Source organism: Mastigoproctus giganteus, chromosome 3 (assembly GCF_048544385.1).
Source record: "Mastigoproctus giganteus isolate SK-2022 chromosome 3, ASM4854438v1, whole genome shotgun sequence".
Lineage (NCBI taxonomy): Eukaryota > Metazoa > Arthropoda > Arachnida > Uropygi > Thelyphonidae > Mastigoproctus > Mastigoproctus giganteus.
The window spans coordinates 258759263-258780817 of NC_143577.1; the positions used below are offsets into that span (position 1 = coordinate 258759263).

Consider the following 21555-nt stretch of genomic DNA (forward strand, 5'->3'; position numbering starts at 1 on the left):
TAATAAAATTAGTCTACAAAGAGCAGCACCCATTGATTACCACCCTCTGTCTTCTCCCACTCAACCATCCTTTTATCCATTGTAGCAACTTACCCTTAATACCATTCTGCTCCAATTTGTACAATAGTCCATGTGCAACAGTGTCAAAAGCTTTCTGAAATCCAAATATATGATATCAAAATTATTTTTTGCATCCAGTTCCTTTGTAACCACATCATAATAGCCTATCAAATTTGCCAGACAAGACTTTTCCTTAACACACCCATGCTGTGTCTGAATTATTGCTGCAGTCTTGTTTAGATGATTCTGCAATGCATCTTTAACCAGTGACTCCATTATTTTACCCGGAAAAGAAGTTAAACTAACTGGTCTATAATTACTCGTGTCACCCTTCGATCCCCCCTTTGTGAATTGGGGATACATTTGCACATCTCCAGTCCATGGGGACCACCCCTGAGTCCAAGGATGCTCTCATAATTATGGCTAAGGATTTGCTTAGTTGCTTTGCCGCCTCCTTTAATATAACTGGATAGATCCCGTCTACCCAGGTGACTTTCTTATGTTTAACTTCAACAATTTCTCCTCCACTTTGCTCTCAGTTATTACAAAATCATTAAGCACCCTGCTACAATTTGGTAACCTTCTGCCATTTTCAAACCTTAATAGCTTCTCATGTGTGAATGTATATGCAAAATACTCATTCAGTTTGTTTGCTATCTGAGCAGGATCATCAACAGTCGAACCATCAATATCAAGTGGACCAATCAAATTCATCCCCTTCCTTTTAGAGTTTATATAAGTAAAGAAATCCTTACTGTTTTTCTTAGCATCCTTTTCCAAAGATTTCTCGTAATCTGCCTTTGCCTGCCTAACCTCCTTTGTGACCTGATTACAGACAAGCTTATATCTGCCATAGGCTTCTGAGTCGCTTGATAATTTATATGCATCCCATGCATTTTTCTTCTCTGTCACGAGTCTCATTAGTTCATTTGATAACCATTTAGGCCTAAACCTTGAACAATATTTCTTAATAGGTATGAAACTTTTAGTAGCATCCACGATTAATTCCTTGAATGCTTCCCACTTTGAATTTACTGTTGGTAACATCGTCAGTTGGTACCACTGTACAGAATTTAAAAACTGTCTGAGACCACTGTATTCACCTTTACGGAAGCAAAAACCCTTTCCTTTACCCCTAATGGTAATTATATCTTTAAGTAAATCCCACATCAGTACACTGTGATCACTGCCACCTAGTGGTTCGTTTATCTGCAAATTCTTAATACACGAACGATCACTGCTGATAACCAGATCAAGAGTATTACCCTCTCTGGTTGCCTCTCGAACATGCTGCTGCAGAAAACAATCATCCAATAAATCCACAAAACTCTTACTAGTGTGTGAGAAAAGGTTGGTGATAAAAAGGACTGAAGAGAGATATCAAAGGGCTAGGCAAGACTGACAGACAGTAGAGCTTAAAAAAGGGAAAGTCAACAGAATTTGTCATCCATGCAATAATATATAACATTCAGCATAGTTTGAAAAAAAAATATGCCTTAGGTATATTTGTGGACTTTAAGGGAGCTTTCTACCTTTCATGTGGGAGAGTATATTTAAGAGACCCAGCAATATATGCTGCCCAGGAAATTTGTATCCAATGATGCATAGCTATTTTAGTGGAAGAGATGTTAGAGTACAGAGTAGATATGTGGAAGTTAGTAAGGAGACTGAAAGAATAGCTCCACAGGGTTCAATTTTTTGGGCATAGAGTTTGGAATTATATACTGGATAAGCTATTAAATCAGGCATGGGGTGATGATGATGATGATGATATAGTATGAAACACTAATGATACAGCTGTACATGGAGAATCAAGAAAAGAATTAAGAGGATCGAGGAAAAATGATTATGGAGAGAATAAACCTAAATGAGTATTTTGCATCTACATTCAAACATGAGGAGTTATTCAAGGAGGAGAAGGCCAGATGTTTATCAAATTCTAACAGGGAGTTAAATGATTTTGTAATTTTGTAATAACAGAGCAAAGTGGAGAAAAAATTGTTGAAATTAAACATAAGGCACCTGGGGTGGATAGGTTCTATCCAGTTATAATAAAAGAGGTGGCGAAGGAAGTAAACAAACCCTTGCCATAATTATGAAAACATCCTTGGACTAAGAGGAAGTCCCCATGGACTGGTGATGTGAAAATGCATCTCCAATTCACAAAAGGGGATTGAAGTGTGACACGAGTAATTAGAGTTCTGTTAGTTTGACTTCTGCTCCAATGAAAATAATGGAGTCATTGGTTAAAGAAGCATTGCAGGATCATATAGACAAGACTGCAGTAATAATTCAGACACAGCATGGGTTTTTTAAGGCGACTCTTGTCTGACCAATTAAATTGGTCAGACAACACTTCTCCACAAAGGAACTGGATGCAAAAAGTAATTTTGATATCATATACTAGGATTTCAGGAAAGCCTTTGATACTATTACACATGGAAGACTACTATACAAATTGTAGCAGTATGGCACTAAAGGCAAATTGCTACAAGGGATAAAAGAATGGTTGAGTGGGAGAAGACAGAGAGTGGTAATCAATGAACACTGCTCTTTGCGGACTAATGTTATTAGTGGAGTCCCCCGGGGTTCGGGGTTGGGCCCATTGTTGTTTTCTATATTTATCAATGATATTTTTGAAGGTATATCAGGCTTAATGTCCAAGTTTTCAGATCATACAAAGGTTAGCAGGAATGTTAATTACAGTATGCTTCTGCAACAGGATCTAGAAAGGTTGGGCAGATGGGGTGAGAAGTGGCTACTGAAGTTTAACATTAAGAAATGCAAAGTACTGCATGTGAGTAGCAGTAACCTCAGTGAAATGCACCAACCATGTTGTACCGCACCCAGGGTAATGGTGAATGAAAGAGATCTGGGAGTAACTGTGTAGTCAGATATGAAGTTTTCTGGGGTCTTTTGAATAATATACAGAAATTTTGCTAGCAGGGATAAGGAGGTGATTATATATATATATATAATCTTTATTGTATACAAACGTGGTATATAAAATAGACCCTTCATAGCAGCAATGCCAGGGGTTTTACATTGGCTGGTGGACAATAGCCTTGGGGAGACGAGGCCCACATAGAGGTTCGGGCTCATCCCCCAGAGCCAACAATAAAATAGAATCAGTGTCAGATTATTTACAGGATATATGCTTTTGACAGTATTTACAATAAAATAATAAAGATATTCATATTTACATTATGTTATATTAATATTTATATTCTTCATTTAAAAGATATTCTTCATTTTATTTACAACACATTCATAAAGACATCGTGCTTTGAACATTATTTACAATATATTGGGCATTATTATGCTGCCCTTATCAATGTGCACTTTGCCTGGTCAAGGTCAGGCTCTTAAGAATCTGCTTTTGGTACCTCCGATCCTTCACAAACCTACAGAGGTCGCCGTCAATTGAAAGGATTGTGGGGAGCATCTCCCTGGGGAGAAAGCAGTCACTGAGCACTAGTCTGTTATAGTGAGCTGTGAGCTTGGGAGCTGACCTCAGTCCGGTAGAGGGATCCTCCAGCCACACAGTTCCCAGATGCTTGGCTCCGAGACCATTCCGGTTGTCATCTTGACAGTGAGAACAAGGGGTTTTTCAAATACAAGATCTGGAAGTCGGGCAAAATTAAGTGACATCGGCATCGCAGTTGTCCTTTGCTGGGGTGGACGACGATATTTTTGCGTGACCCAGCGAAGGAGCCAGTATTCAACGGAGTACACGCGCTTGATGTTGGTAGGGGCCACGGACCCCCAAATTTCCGAGGCATACAATACGACGGAGTATACTGAGGTGTATACGTACCAACGAGTCACATCCAGATCCCTAACGTGGAGCAGTTGTTGTTTTGTGGTCCAGCGCATTTGACAGAATTCTGCTATGAGCTTGTCAATGTGGGGGTTGAAGCTCAGTTTATAGCCGAAGACGACTCCAAAGTCTGTATGCATCTTGACCACTGGGAAGGGAATGCCGTCTAGAGAAGCTTTGATTTCAGTAGGTTGGCGCTTCAGAGAAAAGACAATTTGGGCTGATTTGGCAGGGTTAATGAGGAGGCCAAATTGATGGAGATAGGATCCTAAGTCGTGTAACTTTTCACTGATCTTTTTATTGATGTTTGAGAGATGTATGCCGGGGTTAATCTGAGTATATATCTTAATATCATCGGCATAACAGAGTATGTCTTCTCTCTGTTGCACAAACGGAATAATAACTGCATTGAATAACGCTCCGGAGATGACTCCGCCTTGGGGAACTCCCGCAGTGATCTTTCTCCTGATTGTGTGTTGATCCGCTTTAAGAAGAATGGTTCTGTCAGAGAGCAGGGCTGTGATAAACCACAACATGTCACCTTTTATGTAGAAGTAGTTTTCTAGGAGGTGAACAAGTGAGGGGAAACTGATGGAGTACAAGGCAGCTTCCAGGTCGATATAGGCAGATATAAACTAGTCTGTAATCAAGTCACAAAGGAGGGTAGGCAGGCAAAGGCAGATTACAAGAAATCCTTGGCAAAGGATGCAAAGAAAAACAGCAAACACTTCTTTACTTATGTAAACTCTAGAAGGAAAGGGATGAATCAGATTGAACCACTTAACATAGATGGGCTGACTATTGATGATCATGCTCAGGTAGCTGATAAACTGAATGAGTATTTTGCATCTACATTCACACATGAAGAATTATTCAATGAGGGGAGTGCCAGAACTTTATCAAACTCTAACAGAGAGCTAAGTGATTTTGTAATAACTGAGAGCAAAGTGGAGGAGAAATTGTTGAAGTTAAACATAATAAAGGCCTCTGGGGTGGACTGGATCTATCCAGTTATATTAGAGGAGGCAGGAAAGGAAGTAAGCAAACAACCCTTAGCCATAATTATGAGAGCTTCCTTGGACTCAGGGGAGGTCCCCGTGGACTGGAGGTGTGCAAATGTATCACCAATTCATAAAGGGGATTCAAAAGGCGACACAAGTAACTATAGACCTGTTAGTTTAACTTCTGTTCCAGGGAAAATAATGGAGTACCTGGTTAAAGAGGTGATACAGGACCACCTAGACAAAACTGTGGTAATAATTCAGACACAGCATGGGTTTGTTAAGGGAAGTCTTGTCTGACCAATTTCATTGTATACTATGATGTTGTCACAAAGGTATTGGATGCAAAAATTAATTTTGATATCATATACTTGGATTTCAGGAAAGCTTTTGATACTGTTGCACATGGAAGACTGCTGTACAAATTGGAGAAGTAGGGCATTAAGGGTAAGTTGCTACAATGGATAAAGGGATGGTTGAGTGGGAGATGACAGAAAGTGCTAATCAATGGACACTGCTCTTTGTGGACAAATGTTATTAGTGGAGTTCCCAAGGGTTTGGTGTTGGGCCCATTGTTGTTTTGTATATTTATCAATGATATTGATGAAGGTATATCAAGTTTAATGTCCAGGTTTGCAGATGATACAAAGGTTGGCAGGGTTGTTAACAACAGTAAAGACAGTTATTTGGTTGTTTTTTTTTTTAGGAGCATTACCAACTATGGCCATATTGCTCAGGGAATATGCGGTGGTCATTCCCTAACCTTTCCGCATCCTCCGTATTTGGTGGTCACAAGCTCGAACCCCGGTCTAATCAAGAAGAAGTGTGCTACACACTGCTGCTTCTGCCCACCTGGCTACGGAGACAGTAATGACAGTATGCTACTCCAACTGGATCTAGATAAGTTGAGCAAAAGGGCTAAGAAGTGGCAACTGAAGTTTAACATTGACAAATGCAAAGTACTGCATATGGGTAGCAATAACCGAAGAGAAACGTACCAACTGTGTTGTACTACGCTAAGGGAAGTGGACAGTGAAAAAGACCTTCAGGTAATTGTGCAGTCAAATATGAAGTTCACTGACAGTGCAGACAGGCTGCCAGGGCAGGTCATGGAGTCTTGTCAATGATATATAGGAATTTTGCTAGCAGGGACAGGGATATGATTATCCTATTTTATAATGCAATGGTCAGGCTACACAAGGCAGTGTTAGGTGGGTCGGAAAACTGCTAGCTTGGGGGGAGACAAAGACGAATAGATTAACAGTAGCCACTGGCAGAGGTGAAAGAGATTCTTGCACTGCTTCTATTGGAATGAGCAGAAGCCTGAAAAATAAGATGCACGTTATTTCAGAGACTGCTGGGAGTCATTGCGGTACAAGTAAACACATGGGTTGTGTTAGGGTAGCTAAGAATAGAAATAGGTGCATGTATACTTGCGTGTACACCAATGCTAGGAGTTTAGTAAATAAATTTAATGAATTTGAGGTATTGCTCAAAACATCAAAGGCAGATATTGTTGGGATATCAGAGACGTGGTGTCACACAGATATAAGGAATGCAGAACTGGAATTTGGGGAGTACAACATCTACAGAAAGGATAGACTGGATAGGAAGGGAGGAGGGGTTATGCTATTAGTTAAGAAATACATAAAATCCAAGGAAGTGAAGCCAGTGGACATCGCTGGACAGGGCAGTGTCGAGTCAGTTTGGTGTGACATAAGCATTGGGAGATCAAAATTGAGAGTAGGAGTGTGCTATAGGCCTAATGACTCTGATGAGTATAATAAGAAACTTTACAGGGAAATAGAGTGGGCCAGTAAATCAGAGAGTCTTATAATGGGAGATTTTAATTTCCCAGATATTGACTGGAATTTGGGGGCTGGTCACTCACACACTAGCAAGGCTTTTGTGGATTTATTGGATGATTGTTTTCTACATCAGCATGTTCGGGAAGCAACTAGAGGGGGGAATACTCTTGATTTGATTATCAGCAGTGATTCTTCATGCATTAAGAATCTGCAGATAAATGAACCACTAGGTGGCAGTGATCACAGTGTGCTGAAGTGGGATTTACTCAAAGAGGTAACTACCATTAGGGGTAAAGGGAACGGTTATTGCTTTCGTAAAGGCAACTACGATGGACTGAGACAGTATTTAAATTCTATACAGTGGGACCAATTGATGATGTTACCAACAGCAAATGCAAAATGGGAAGCATTCAAAGAACTTATCTTGGAAGCTACTAGGCTTTACATACCAACTAAGAAATATTTTTCAAGGTTTAGGCCTAAATGGATGTCAGATGAACTAATGAGGCATATGGCAGAGAAGAAAAATGCATGGGATACATACAAATTAACACATGACACAGAAGCCTATGATAGATACAAGTTGATCTGTAACCAAGTTACAAAGGAGGTTAGGCAGGTGAAGGCAGATTACGAGAAATCTTTGGCAAGGGATGCAAAGAAAAACAGCAAAGAGTTCTTTACTTATGTAAACTCTAGAAGGAAGGGGATGAATCAGATTGGTCCACTTGATATCGATGGGTCAACTGTTGATGATCCTGCTCAGGTAGCTAACAAACTAAATGAACATTTTGCATCGACATTCACACATGAGGAGTTATTTAGCGAGGGGAATGCCAGAGGTGTATTCAACTCTAGCAGTAAGCTAGAGAATCTTGTAATAACTGAGAGTAAAGTGGAGGAGAAATTGTTGAAGATAAACACAAGAAAGGCACCCGGGGTGGATGGGATCTATCCAGTTATATTAAAGGAGGCAGCAGAGGAAGTAAGCAAACCCTTAGCCATAATTATGAGTGCTTCCTTGAACTCAGGGGAGGTACCCACAGACTGGAGATGTGCAAATGTGACCCCAATTCACAAAGGAGGATCAAAGGCTGACACAAGTAATTATAGACCTGTGAGTTTAACTTCTGTTCCAGGAAAATTAATGGAGGCGCTAGTTAAAGAAGCACTGCAGGATCATTTAGACAAGACTTCAGTTATAGCTCGGACACAGCATGGTTTTGTTAAGGGGAAGTCTTGCCTGACCAATTTGATTGGATACTATGATGCAGTCACAAAGGAACTGGATGCAGGGAATAACTTTGATATTATATACTTGGATCTTAGAAAGGCTTTTGATACTGTTGCACATGGAAGACTGCTGCACAAATTGGAGCAGTGTGACATTGGGGGCAAATTGCTGCTGTGGATAAAGGGGTGGCTGAGGGGGAGAAGACAGAGAGTGGTAATCAATGGACACTGCTCGTCGTGGACTAATGTTATTAGTGGAGTCCCCCAGGGCTCAGTGTTGGGTCCATTACTGTTTTCTGTATTTATAAATGATATTGATGATGGTATATCAAGCTTAATGTCGAAGCTTGCAGACGATACAAAGGTAGGCAGGGTTGTCAAGGACACTACTGACACTATGCTGCTGCAACAGGATCTGGAAAGGTTGAGCAGATGGGCTGAGAGGTGGCAAATGAAGTTTAACATTGACAAATGTAAAGTATTACACATGGGAAACAGCAACCCCAGAGCAACGTATCAACTCTGTGGTACTACACTGACAGTGGTAGAGAATGAAAGGGACCTGGGGGTGGTTGTGCAGGCAGATATGAAGTTCTCTGAGCAGTGCAGACGGGCTGCAAGAGTAGCTCATGGTGTATTGTCAATGATATATAGGAATTTTTCTAGCAGGGATAAGGAGGTGATTATTACCTTGTATAAGGCAATGGTCAGGCCACACCTAGAGTACTGTATACAGGTCTGGAGGCCTCATTTCAAGAAGGATGTAGAGCTGCTGGAACGAGTACAGAGAAGGGCAACAAGATTAGTGAATGGAACAAAGGGGTGCTCTTACGAAGAAAGGCTTAAGTTTTGCAAATTACTGTGTCTGGAGACTAGGCACCAGCGAGGTGATCTGATAGAGGTGTATAAAGCCTTGAATGGTTTGAGCATGCTCAATGCTGATGGGATTCTTCCTGTTGCTCAGAATAATCACCTGAGAGGGCATAAATTCAAATTGAGGAAAGACAGATGTAGGATAGACGTGCGGAAATTTGCCTTTAGCCAGCGGGTGGTTGGTTGGTGGAACAGACTTCCCTCCCTTGTCGTGGAAGTTGATAGCCTAAATAAGTTTAAGGCTCAGCTGGACAGGTATTTCGAATGAACAGAGGGGTGAAGTGGAAGTGGTGTTTTTTTTTTTTTTTTTTTTTGGCTGATGCTGAATAAGCTTGCTTTCTTGCATCAAATGCCTCTACTAATGCTAATGCTAATGCACCTAGAATACTGTGTACAGGTCTGGAGGCTTCATTTTAGGAAAGATGTAGTGTTGCTAGAACAAGTACAAAGAAGGGCAACAAGGTTGTGAGGGGAGCAAAGGGGTGCTCTTACCAACAAAGGCTTAAGTTCTGCAAATTGCAGCACCTGCAAGGTGATCTGAATGAGGTGTATAAGGTCTTGAATGGGTTGAGCAAGCTGAATGCTGATGGGATTCTTCCTCTTGCTCAGATTAAGAGCGTGAGGGGGCACAGATTGAAATTGAAGAAAGACAGTTGTAGAATAGATGTGTGGAAATTTGCCTTTAGCCAGCGGATAGTTGATTAGTGGAACAGACTTCCATCTTTTTTTGTGGAAGTTGACAGCCTAAATATATTTAAGGCTGAGCTGGACAGGCATTTGGAACAAATGGAGGGGTGAAATGGGAGGGATTTTTTTTTGGCTGATGCTGCATAAGCTTGCTTTCTTGCGTCGTATGCCTCTATTAATACTAATATGCTTGCTTGCAACAAAGAAATCCATGATGAAAAGAAAAAACACTGTCCGGTCATCCATTAATATGTTCTTTCGTAACGTTGAACAGTCAATCCCTTCTAAATCTCCACAGCCCTCAATCTCTGCAACGGCATACTTATCAGCTGAAGACGTTGATTCTGGCAATGATGCTCGAGACATAAAACTTACTGAAATTATGCCTGTCTCCTTTTTTTTTTTTAATTTTTTTAAGTTACACATTCTTGTAATTTTTCCTGCGTATGGGATAAAAAATTGAATAAATACAATAAATAATTCTATTCACATGTCCATCGAGTGTTTCTTTTTTGATTCAATCAATTCAGTGAGCACAGTTGCAAGTGGTGGAAATTCCGACTTACATAAAATTTGATTTATGTAGAGTTCCACGGAATGCAACCCTTACGTTAATCAGGGAGTGGCTGTACACTTAAAAGATATTCTACAGGATATCTCGTGCATTCATATGCTTATGAAAATATCTACTAGTTGTTGCAATGATTTTTTAATCTTGTCTGATGTTAATTTATAAAGAATAAAATTAAAAGTTAATTTATAAATAATACTAATTAAATTAAAATCATTTGTATACAGTGGATGTCGTTTACTGTGATTATTTCAAGACAACAAAAATGGAGTTGTTCAGCGTTGTTTATGGATGCAGAGTGGAAACTTATACCATAGAAAGGTGCAAGTGGTCAGGAAGAAAACTTGTGAGTAATGAAGTGATAACATTATTCATGATCACAATAAGTGCCGTGAACTGTATATTATATTAGCATTAGCATTAGCATTAGCATTAGTAGAGGCATATGATGCAAGAAAGCAAGCTTATTCAGCATCAGCAAAAAAAAAAAAAAAAAAAAAAAAAAAAAAAACCCACTCCCATTTCACCCCTCCGTTCGTTCGAAATACCTGTCCAGTTGATATCTTCTTACATGCAATATACTGTCATTATAATGAGTACATTAACAAGTATACAATTTTACATTCTTGACGGTTTTTTATTCTAAACGTTTCCATGGTATGGAGATCTCATATGCCAGTCAATGTGACTTTTAGTGATGCACCTGCCAGAGGAAAACAGTAGAGAAGTTATATAAAGTAATTTCAGGAAACAAAAAATTAAAAAATATATAAAAATTAAAAATAATCTAACACTTGCCTGAAACATCCAATGCAGCATTATTTTTGAAGATTTCTGCCACTTTCTGCATAATGACCATGGTGAAAACACTAAAATAGCTTCATACATTACAAGGCCATACTAGTGGAAAGAAAAATTGATATTTAATGTAATGCACATAAGCTGTAATGTAGATAAAACATATCAATAGACAGTAATGAATGATGCAAACTATGTGACCAAAATTAAAATTCAGATTTAATCATCAGCAGCATACAAAATGTAGAACCCAAGTTGTCACAGAACACACTTGAATTATGTGACTACTAGATGGAAATATGCAAAATTTAGGATGGCCATATTTTATGATGGTAGCTGGTTAACTGACTATATATAAAATTGAATACTTGGATGGTTAAATCTATAGTTACTAAAAAATTTCCAGATACTGAAAAAGTAATGTGCAACTATCAACAAGTTCAAGATCAAAATTAAAATTCTTGTTTCAGCTATGGAAATTTTTCAGTTTCATTAAGTTAAAATAACACTAGAACATGTAGATTTTGATGTTTCTAAAATCCATGATGTTTCTAGGTGTACTTATCGTGCTAATTCTGGAGTTTAGGAGCTCTTCTTCTGAGATATTGCTTAACATAATAGCAAGAATAAATTTATAATTTAAAGTACTTCATTATGGAATTCTCTCTAGGAATAATTCCAACTGTATTACAATGGAACAAGCAAGGATAAATTCATAGAGCACTGAATCCTGAAAACAACAGAGAAAACTCTCTGAACAGGTAACATCACCTCATAAGGGAATCTGAGAAGTGGCACCAGACAACAGAGAGCTGGAGTGATGTTGCAGTATTCTGCTGCAGTACTTTCCAAACATTCTGCTGTGCCAAAACTCATTGTATTCCAGACAAGATTTTATAATGTAACGACTTTGTCTTGTTATTTTGTTAAGTGCACTCTGATGCCCTCAACAGAAGCCATTATAGAGCTCTGATTCGTAAGATAGTTTAATATATTTATTTATTGTCTATGCTAAATTATGCTAATTCAATGCAGAGCAATATTGTCATTTCCTAAATTACTGATTTCTGCAAACATAATAGGACAGGGTTGCAAGTAACAACAGTTTTGTAGTGTCAATGTTCCATGTCACAATTTTGCAACAAAGCAAAGAACAAATATCAAATTTTGCTTTAAACTGGGAAAACCTGTAACAGAAACATATGAAATGTTTCAAATTGCTTATGGCAATGAAACGTTAAATTTCACCAGTGTATTTAATGATATAAGCGGTTCAAAGACAGATGCGAGCAGTGATGAGCTGCCAAAATCTTAATAACTGGTTCTCTATAAAAAGTACCGATTTAAGAGAGATAACATAGTATGTACTTTCTGTACCTTTCTCCATAAAAAGTAGCAATGCATTGAGCCACTGGGAATCATACTTAACAATAATAATATATAAAAACATTTTAAAATGTTTATTACAATAAAAAAAAAAAGTACTGCTTTAATTAAGTACTGCTTTACAATTTAAAATATGTACATTTGAAATGAATAAGGTATAAAGAAGATATGTATGTGAGCAAACCATAATAATGTTTCAGAAAGAAATGCCTATCATTCTTGTATTATGAAATATTACATGTGAGCTACTTAGGTTATTAAAATAAAAAGTATAATATAATCATGTTGAAATATACAATGCAGTAAACAATATTTTAAGGACTATTGGCAACTCTTATTAGTAAAATAATAAGGTAGATGTTTGTCTCACTTCATAATGAAATTAAATGCATATCACAACCTGTGACAAATAAGAAGTGCACATGCATAGTAACATAATTTTGACCAATCTGTTATAGCAAAGGGCTCTTTAACTACTAGAAATTCATGTTTTCCTTTTGAAGTTTATTTTATACACCGTATTATTTTCTACACTTTTATAAGATTAAGATTATTTGGTTTGCAAACATCGTATTATAACATCTGTTTGTGTAAAAATTTTTAACAACTGGTTCACACAAACAGGGAGGTGATTATCCCGTTATACAATGCAATGGTCAGGCCACACCTAGAGTACTGTGTACAGGTCTGGAGGTCTCGTTTTAGGAAGTATGTAGAGTTGATAGAACGAGTATAAAGAAAGACAACAAGATTGGTGATGGGAACAAAGGGGTGCTCTCACCAAGAAAGGCTTAAGTTCTGCAAATTGCATCACCTGGAGAGAGTAGGTACCTGTGAGGTGATCTGATTGAGGTGTATAAGGCCTTGAATGAGATGAGCAAGCTGAATGCTGATGGGATTCTTCCTCTTGCTCAGATTAAGAACTTGAGAAGGCATAGATTCAAATTGAGGAAAGACAGTTGTAGAATAAATGTGTGGAAATTTGCCTTTAGCCAATGGGTAGATGATTGGTGGAACAAACTTCCATCTTTTGTTGTGGAAATTGATAGCCTAAATAAATTTAAGGCTGAGCTGGACAGGCATTTGGAACAAATGGAGGGGTGAAATGGGAGGGGGTTTTTTGGCTGATGCTGCATAAGCTTGCTTTCTTGCATCGTATCCTCTAATGCTAAAAGCTGGTGCAAACTGGCTTCAGCTCATCACTGGATGTGATGATCTTTGCAATGCTCCAAGGAGTGACATTCATCAACCTCTTGAAATGGACTGAGTTGCAAAAGCTCAGAAAACTGTGGCAAAAGATCATTATTTGACCCTTAGAATGATGGTTGACGAGTTGGATATGAATAAGGAGTCGAATTGTCAGATTCTGCATGGAGTTTTATGAAAAAAGTAAGGTCTATGCAAAATTTGTGCCACACAGCCTCACAGATGAGCAGAAGTAACAAAGAATATCATCATGTGAAGACTTCATCCAGGCTCATCAAGACAATCCTAATTTCCTTGAGTGTATTTTTACTGGAGATGGCTGTTGGGTGTTTCAGTATGACCCAGAAAAGGAGCATCAGAGCATGCAGTGGACTTCAAAATCATCACCAAGGCCCAAAAAGGTTTGCTTACAGAATTCCACGATTAATACAATGCCGATCATGTTTTTTGACAAACAGGGCATGATTCACAAGGAATTTGTACTGAAGGATAGAGAGTCAATACAGGCAATCCCCATATAACATGGTACTTCTACAACACGGTTTCGCTCTAACATGATTGATAAACTGCGGCAATCCTCGCACAACACAGTACTTATATAACACGGTAAATAGTTGCACTCTTTTTTTGTGAATCCCCACTGTTAACTCACTAGTCGTTATGCAAAAAAAAATAATAATAATAAAATAAATAAATAAATTTATTGGGAAATCCACATATTTTATTTCGTTGGGAAATCCCCATGTTAGGTTCTGTGCTATTGAACTTTTGCTGGTTTGAGACCATAAAAATTAGTGACTTTTGAAGCATGCAGTTCGTAACTTTTAAGGTTTTAGTAAGGTTATTTTGGTTTTTATTTGATCATTTATAAATTTTTCTGGGTATGTATTACTAAACTTTGTTCTCAAGAAGCATATTGGAATAATTTCTTTGTTGTAAATTAAATTCCAGCCCTAAATTATGCCTAAGGAAATTAGGCATGATTTGGGTAACTGCAATTTATTTAAATAATGGATTCTAAATTGTTTTGTGCCAGCTGTGGAAAAGTATTTAAAGCAGAAAAATCTAGATTTCAAATTTTACTACTATTGGATAACGTGCCAGGCCATCCAAAAGATTTAAATCATCCAAAATGTTGAAGTAATGTTCCTACCACCTAATACAACTTCTTTAATTCAGCCATTAGATCAAGGCATTATATCTACCTTTAAAACTCATTACATCAGAAAATTGTTACAATGGAATTCGGAAAAAATTGATTCCGAATCTATTGAAGTGATAGAGGCATTGAACTATTTTTCGAATGTGGACTATATTGGAATCATAGCTTTATCGCTCAAAGAAGTAAAACCGTCAACACATGCATGTTGGAAAAATGAATGGCCAGAGTCAGTTCATTCAGGAAATATGGTCCAACCGGCAGAAAACAGAATCGGTGTGAAGTAGAACTTGCTAAGTCGGTAGGAGAGGAAGGCTTTGATGATATGACTACTGAAAACTTCAAGAATTACTGCTAGAAAAGAGGCTGGCAAAGCGGATTTGGTGGAAATGGCATCAGAGGTAAACCAAATCAATTCAGAGGATAACAGCACAGATGAAAATTCTGAAGTTCCAAATTTTACACTAAAAATCATATAGGAAGGCATAAATTTAGCCGAGCAATTATAATCTTATTCATTTATTTATTTTTTTAATGCAGGTCCTTCAACTGGAAGGAATACGAAGTTCAAAAGGGAGCTTCAAAAACACTTAGCTCCATACCATGTAATTTACAAAGATCTATCAAGCAAACGCAAACAAACCCAGACTAATGATTTTTTAAAGAGAGCAGAAGATACATGAAATCTAGATGGTGCAGAAGAAAGTTCAGAAGGTGAAGATATTCTGCAACTGAGAAAATGTTCTCGTTTGATTGTGCTTAGCAGTAATGAAGAGGAAGAAAATTAAATGAACGTACATTAACTGACATATTATGTATCACAGTTTGTAAGACGTTTGTTCAGTTATTACTATTTTTAATAAAATTTTTCTGATAGTTATAAAATTTTTTAAATATTTTTAATAAAAAGTTTATTTTTATTTTAATTTTATTTTAATAAAAAGTTTCTGATTAGCTTTTGGAACGTAACCCCCCTTTTTGTACTGATTCTTAAAGTCCCGTATAACATGGTTTCGCAAGTTTTTATAGGAATCTAATTACCATGTTATACGAGGGTTACCTGTACTGCATTTTACATATAGGTGCTTCAAGGACTATTGAAGCACATTTCCCAGGTGAAGCTGCAATTTTGAGAGAAAGCAATGTGGTTCTTGTCGCTAGACAATGCCACTGCCCATTCCACACTTGTTGTTAAGCCATTTCTGATAAAACATGGTACTGTAGAATCAACCACCAATGCTACTCTCCCAATCTAGCACCAGCAGACTTCTTTCCCTTTCCCAAGGCGAAAACTGCCCTCAAAGGAAAGTGATTTCAGGAAATTAAGGACATAAAGAAAAACATAACCACCAAACTGAACATCATTTATTTGGACACCTCCATTGACTCTTTTCAGAAACTTTTAGAACAGTGTAACAAGTGCATTCAATTAGGTGGTGATTGCTTTGTAAAAAATAAAACCATTTTTTTAAGTTCCTTCACTTCATGTTCTTTTTAGTGCACCAGTCCGACTCTGGACTGGTCATTGCCAAGTGGTGCCTCCGTAGCCAGGTGGGTAGGAGCAGCAGTGCGTAGTACACGCTTCTTGATTAGACCGGGGTTCGAGCCCGTCACCACCAAATAGGGAGGATGCGGAAAGGTCAGGGAATGACCACCGCATATCCCGGAGCAATATAGCCTTAGTTGCTAATGCTCCTAAAAACCAAATAACAGCGTCATTGCCAAACCTTGTATACAATAATTTTAACAGTAGGAATGAGGAGGCAATTATCCTGCTATTACAAGGCAAGATAACTATTCTAAGAAAATGCTACAGCCACAGAGAACAAACTCAGTGGAGGTATGGTATGCAGCAAATTCCAGATACACGCAGCATCTGCAATGCCAAATTAAGCAACCAAGCATAATCGTGCAACCTGGTCATATCGTTGCATACACTAAAAATAAGGTTGCAGGGGATCCTGGAAAAATAGTAACTACACTGTTCTGCAGAAAGAAAGAAAGACCCTGGAGCAACAGTTACAAAGAACCTTGGTAAATAGAGTCTTATCTTCTACCATGATTTGCATAATCATTGACCATGAATTCCATGAGAATCTGTGGGTTCATAATTATGCATCCAAAATAGGCCTCAGAAAACAATAAACCTAACAAATCTACAGGTCTAGTTTACTTAAATAAACTTGAGTTCGTTCTTAAATAGAAACAAAAAACATCATATTTATGCCATATAGGATACCACTGTCATTACTGTACATTTTAATTCTATGTGAATGAATAAAAGTATGCAATTTATTACAGGTTTTAGTGGAAAATTAAGAGACTACAGGTCTCTTAATTTAGTAACTATAGATGTCAAAACATCATAGTTAGTCCACTTGATATTGATGGTTTGACTGTTGATGATAATGCTCAGGTTGCTGACAAACTGAATGAGTATTTGGCATCTACATTCACATATGAGAAATTCTTTAGTGAAGTGGATGCCAGAAGTTTATCAAATTCCAACAGGGAGCTAAATGATTTTGTAATAACTGACAGGAAAGTGGAAGAGAAATTGTTCAAGTTAAACATAAGGGAGGCACCTGGGATGGATAGGATCTATCCAATTATATTAAGGGAGACAGCAAAGGAAGTAAGCAAACTCTTAGCCATAGTTATGAGAGCATCATTGGATTCACAGTAGGACCCTGTGGACTGGAGATGTGCAAATGTATCCCCAATTCACAAAGGGTGACACGAGTAATTACAGACCTGTTAGTTTAACTTCTGTTCCAGGGAAAATAATGGTTAAAGAAGCACTGTGGGATCATCTGGACAAGACTGCAGTTTTAATTCAGACACAGCATGGGTTTGTTAAGAGGAAATCTTGTATGACCAATTTGATTGGATACTACTATGTGGTTACAAAGGAACTGGATGCACAAAATAATTTCGATATATATTTGGATTTGATTTCAAGAAAGATTTTTATACTGTTATACATAAGACTTCAATACAAATTGGAGCAGTGTGTGTGGCATTAAGGGCAAGTTGCTGCTATGGATAGAGGAATGGTTGAGTGGGATAAGATAGGGAGTGGTAATCAATGGATATTGCTCTTCATTATTAGTGGAGTTCCCCAAGTTTTGGAGTTGGACCCATTGTTGTTTTCTATACTTATCAATGATACTGATGAAGACGTATAAGGCTTAATGTCCAAGTTTGCAGACGATACAAAGGTTGGCAGGGTGGTAAATGAAAGTAATCATAATATGCTACTAAAATAGACCAATAAAAGTTGGACAGATGGGCTGAGAAATAGCAATTTAAGCAATTTAACATTGCCAAATAACCCAGAGTAACATACCAACTGTGTGTTACTAGAGTAGTTTGGCTGATGCTGTATAAGATTGCTTTCTTGCATCATATGCACTACTAATGTTAAATGAAAATGACCTGGAGTAGTTGTGCAGTCAGATCTGAAGTTCTCTGAGCAGTGCAGACAACCTGCCAGGGCAGCTCATTGGGTTTTGTCAGTGATATACAGGAATTTTGCTAGCAAGGATAAGGAGGTAATTATCCCATTGTATAAAGCAATGGTCAGGCCACATCACGAGTACTGCATTCAAGTGTGGGTGGCCTCATTTTAGGAAGAATGTAGAGGTGTTGGAATGAGTACAGAGAAGGAAAACAAGATTGTTCAGGGGAACAAAGGGATACTCTTACGAAGTTTTGAAAATTGTGATATCTGGCGATTAGGCACCTGTGAGGTGATCTGATTAAGGTGTTTAAGGCTTTGAATGGATTGAGCAACCTCAATGCTGATGGGATTCTTCCTCTTGCTCAGACTACTCACACGAGGGGGACACAAATTCAAATTGCAGAAAAGCTGTGCAGAAGTTTGCCTTTAGTCAGCAGGTGGTTGACTGCTGGAACGAACTTCCATCTGCTGTTGTGGAAGCTGATAAGATTAAATTTGGATCGGTGTGGCATAGGGGGCAAATTGCTGCTATGGATAAAGGGATAGTTGAGTGGGAGAAGACAGAGAGTGGTAATCAATGGACACTGCTCTAACTAATGTTATTAGTTGAGTCCCAAGGGTTCAGTGTTGGGTCCATAGTTGTTTTCTGTATTTATTAATGATACTGATGAAGGTATATTAGGCTCAATGTCTAAGTTTGCAGACAATACAAAGGTTGGCAGGGTTGTTAATGACACTAATGACAGTATGCTACTGCAACAGGATCTAAAAAATTTGAGCAGATGGGCTCAGAGGTGGCAACTGAAGTTTAACATTGACAAATGTAAAGTAACCCCAGAGTAGCTTATCAACTGTGTGGTATTACACTGACAGTAGTAGAGAATGAAAAGGACCTATGGGGTGTACAGGTAGATATGAAGTTTTCTGAGCAGTGCAGATGGTCTGCAAGAGTAGCTCATGGTGTCTTGTCAATGACATACAGGAATTTTTCTAGCAGGGATAAGGAGGTGATTATTTCCTTGTATAAGGCAATGGTCAGGCCACAACTTGAGTACTGTATACTGGTCTGGAGGCCTCATTTTAAGAAGGATATAGAGCTGCTGGAATGAGTACAGAGAAGATCTTTTTTGTTCCATTCACAAGATTAGTGAATGGAACAAACAGTTGCTCTTACGAAGAAAGGCTTAAGTTTTGCAAATTACAGTGTCTGGAGACTAGACACTTGCGAGGTGATCTGATTGAGGTGTATAAAGCCTTGAATGCTTTGAGCATGCTCAATGCTGATGTGATTCTTCCTCTTGGTCAGAATAATCACCTGAGAGGGCATAAATTCAAATTGAGGAAAGACAGTTGTAGGATAGATGTGCGGAAATTTGCCTTTAGCCTGTGGGTAGTTGATTGCTGGAACAGACGTCCATGTGTCATTGTAAAAGTTGATAGCTTAAATAGATTTAAGGCAGAACTAGACAAACATTTGGAGCAAGTGGATGGGTGAAATGAGAAGGCTTTTTTTTTCTTTTTTTCTTTTTTTTTGGCTGATGCTATATAAGATTGCTTTCTTGCATCATGTGCCTTTACTAATGCTAATGCTAAAATAATTTTGAGGAAAAGCTAGACAAACTGTTGGAGGGAATGGATGGGTGAAGAATAAGTGGCTTTTTTTTGGTTGTGGGGGGGGGGGGGGGAGGCTGATGCTGTATAAGCTTGCTTTCTTGCATAATTTGCCACTAATAATGCTAATACTAAGAATTTCTGATGCTAAAATCTGGCTGAGAACTGATTTAATGGTTTCAGTATATCAGCTACACAAAATGTAAAATATTATTTGATGAATAGTTAATGTCCTTTATTAAAGAGTTGTCAAAATGCCAATTACTGTTATGGCATAACCATACCATGCATACTCTGGTTACGTTGAGAAAAAATAATGAAGTACTCATATTTTTGTTTTTCTTAGTGCACAAAAATTGCACGCTGAAATTACTAATCAAATAAAACATATTTATATTAAAATGTTGCAATAATTGTAATTTACCAAATGATTTAAAACAAGAATAATTAACAATATGTTTTCTCAATCATAAATTAACTTACAGAAAGGGACATTAAGGCTGGATGCCATGAAAAGAAACCTGAAAAAACAAACAGTATATTATTTAACATTGTAATCTTTGTATGTACAGTATACTTATAACAACTGTTGACAAAATGGATTGCTTTTGTAAAGACACAGGCCAATCAATTTTATTTCAGTTAATTGCATAGGTAACTCTGAGCCTTGCAATATTTCAATTCATCATACTGGGACACAAAATGATGGTCTGAATGGAATAATAACCATGAAGGTAATGGGGATGACCAGAATTTGCTTGCTTATAAAATTATGACAGTAAGCCCTGGAACTGGCTGTAAAAGCATGGAATAAAGGGAATTAATAGTTTGTTCAGAGCGTGCTAGAATAATCTAGTATCCCACTAATTTGGGAATTTGGGAGAGCTACACATGTTAAGGTCAGAATCATGGTAGTTTTGAAACAATGTGGTAGCTCACCACATTATATCTATGCAGTTTGCAGGTTTAAGTCGAATGGTGGTTTTCTTAAGAGTTTTTCTCCTACAAGTATGTATGGTTGGCATCTGTTGGTCGGTATCAAGCCAAGGGCAAATGTTGATGACGTTGTAGAGCGGATATCATCATTTAAGAGCACAAAAGGTGATATAGTTGTATACATTCCTATATATCATTGACAAAACTCCATGACCTGCTCTGGCAGCACGTCTGCACTGCTCAGAGAACTTCATATCTGACTGCACAATTATCCCCAGGTCTTTTTCATTCTCCACCTCGCTGAGTGTAGTACCACACTTTTGGTACATTTCTCTTGGGTTACTGCTACTTTGCATTTGTCAATGTTAAACTTCAGTTGCCTACTGCTCAGCCCATCTGCCTAACTTTTCTACATCCTGCTGTAGTAGCATAGTCTTTAGTGTCATTAAACTCTGTATAATGTAATATAAGCTTTGTATAATCTTTTATAATAACTATAAAATATATATAATGCAATATAAGCTGTCTATATGATCTATTATAATAACTGTAAAATCTATATAATGCAATATAAGCTCTGTATAATCTATTAGCACTGTCTATGTATTTTATGTATTTGCTGTGTACCCATGTAGTTTTTTATATACTGAAGGTAATGTGTCCAGTTAATTGTTAGATTCCTCTGGTTGACTACAGTGGGAATCATGTCCTACATTTCTACGAATAAAGAATTTTATTATTATTATTAATAACCCTGCCAACCTTCATATCATCTGCAAAGTTGGACATTAAGCCTGATATACCTTCATCGATATCATTGATAAATACACAAAATAACAATGGGACAAGCAACAAACCCTGGGGGACTCCACTAATAACATTAGTCCACATAGAGCAGTGTCCATTTATTACCACTCTCTGCCGTCTCCCACTCAACCATCCC

At 37.8% G+C, this 21555-nt stretch overlaps 1 protein-coding gene across 1 annotated transcript in view; it reads right to left on the minus strand.

The window, feature by feature from the left end:
* The window catches only part of LOC150089102 (transmembrane reductase CYB561D2-like), a 66716-nt gene that overhangs the window by 21039 nt on the left and 24122 nt on the right, over positions 1-21555 (minus strand). Inside the window, exons 2-3 of the mRNA XM_090370411.1 lie at positions 20160-20197; positions 10852-10953 (exon numbers count right to left, since the gene is read on the minus strand). Coding sequence (XP_090226537.1) covers positions 10852-10953; positions 20160-20197 — 140 coding nt within the window. The remainder of the gene's footprint in view (positions 1-10851; positions 10954-20159; positions 20198-21555) is intronic.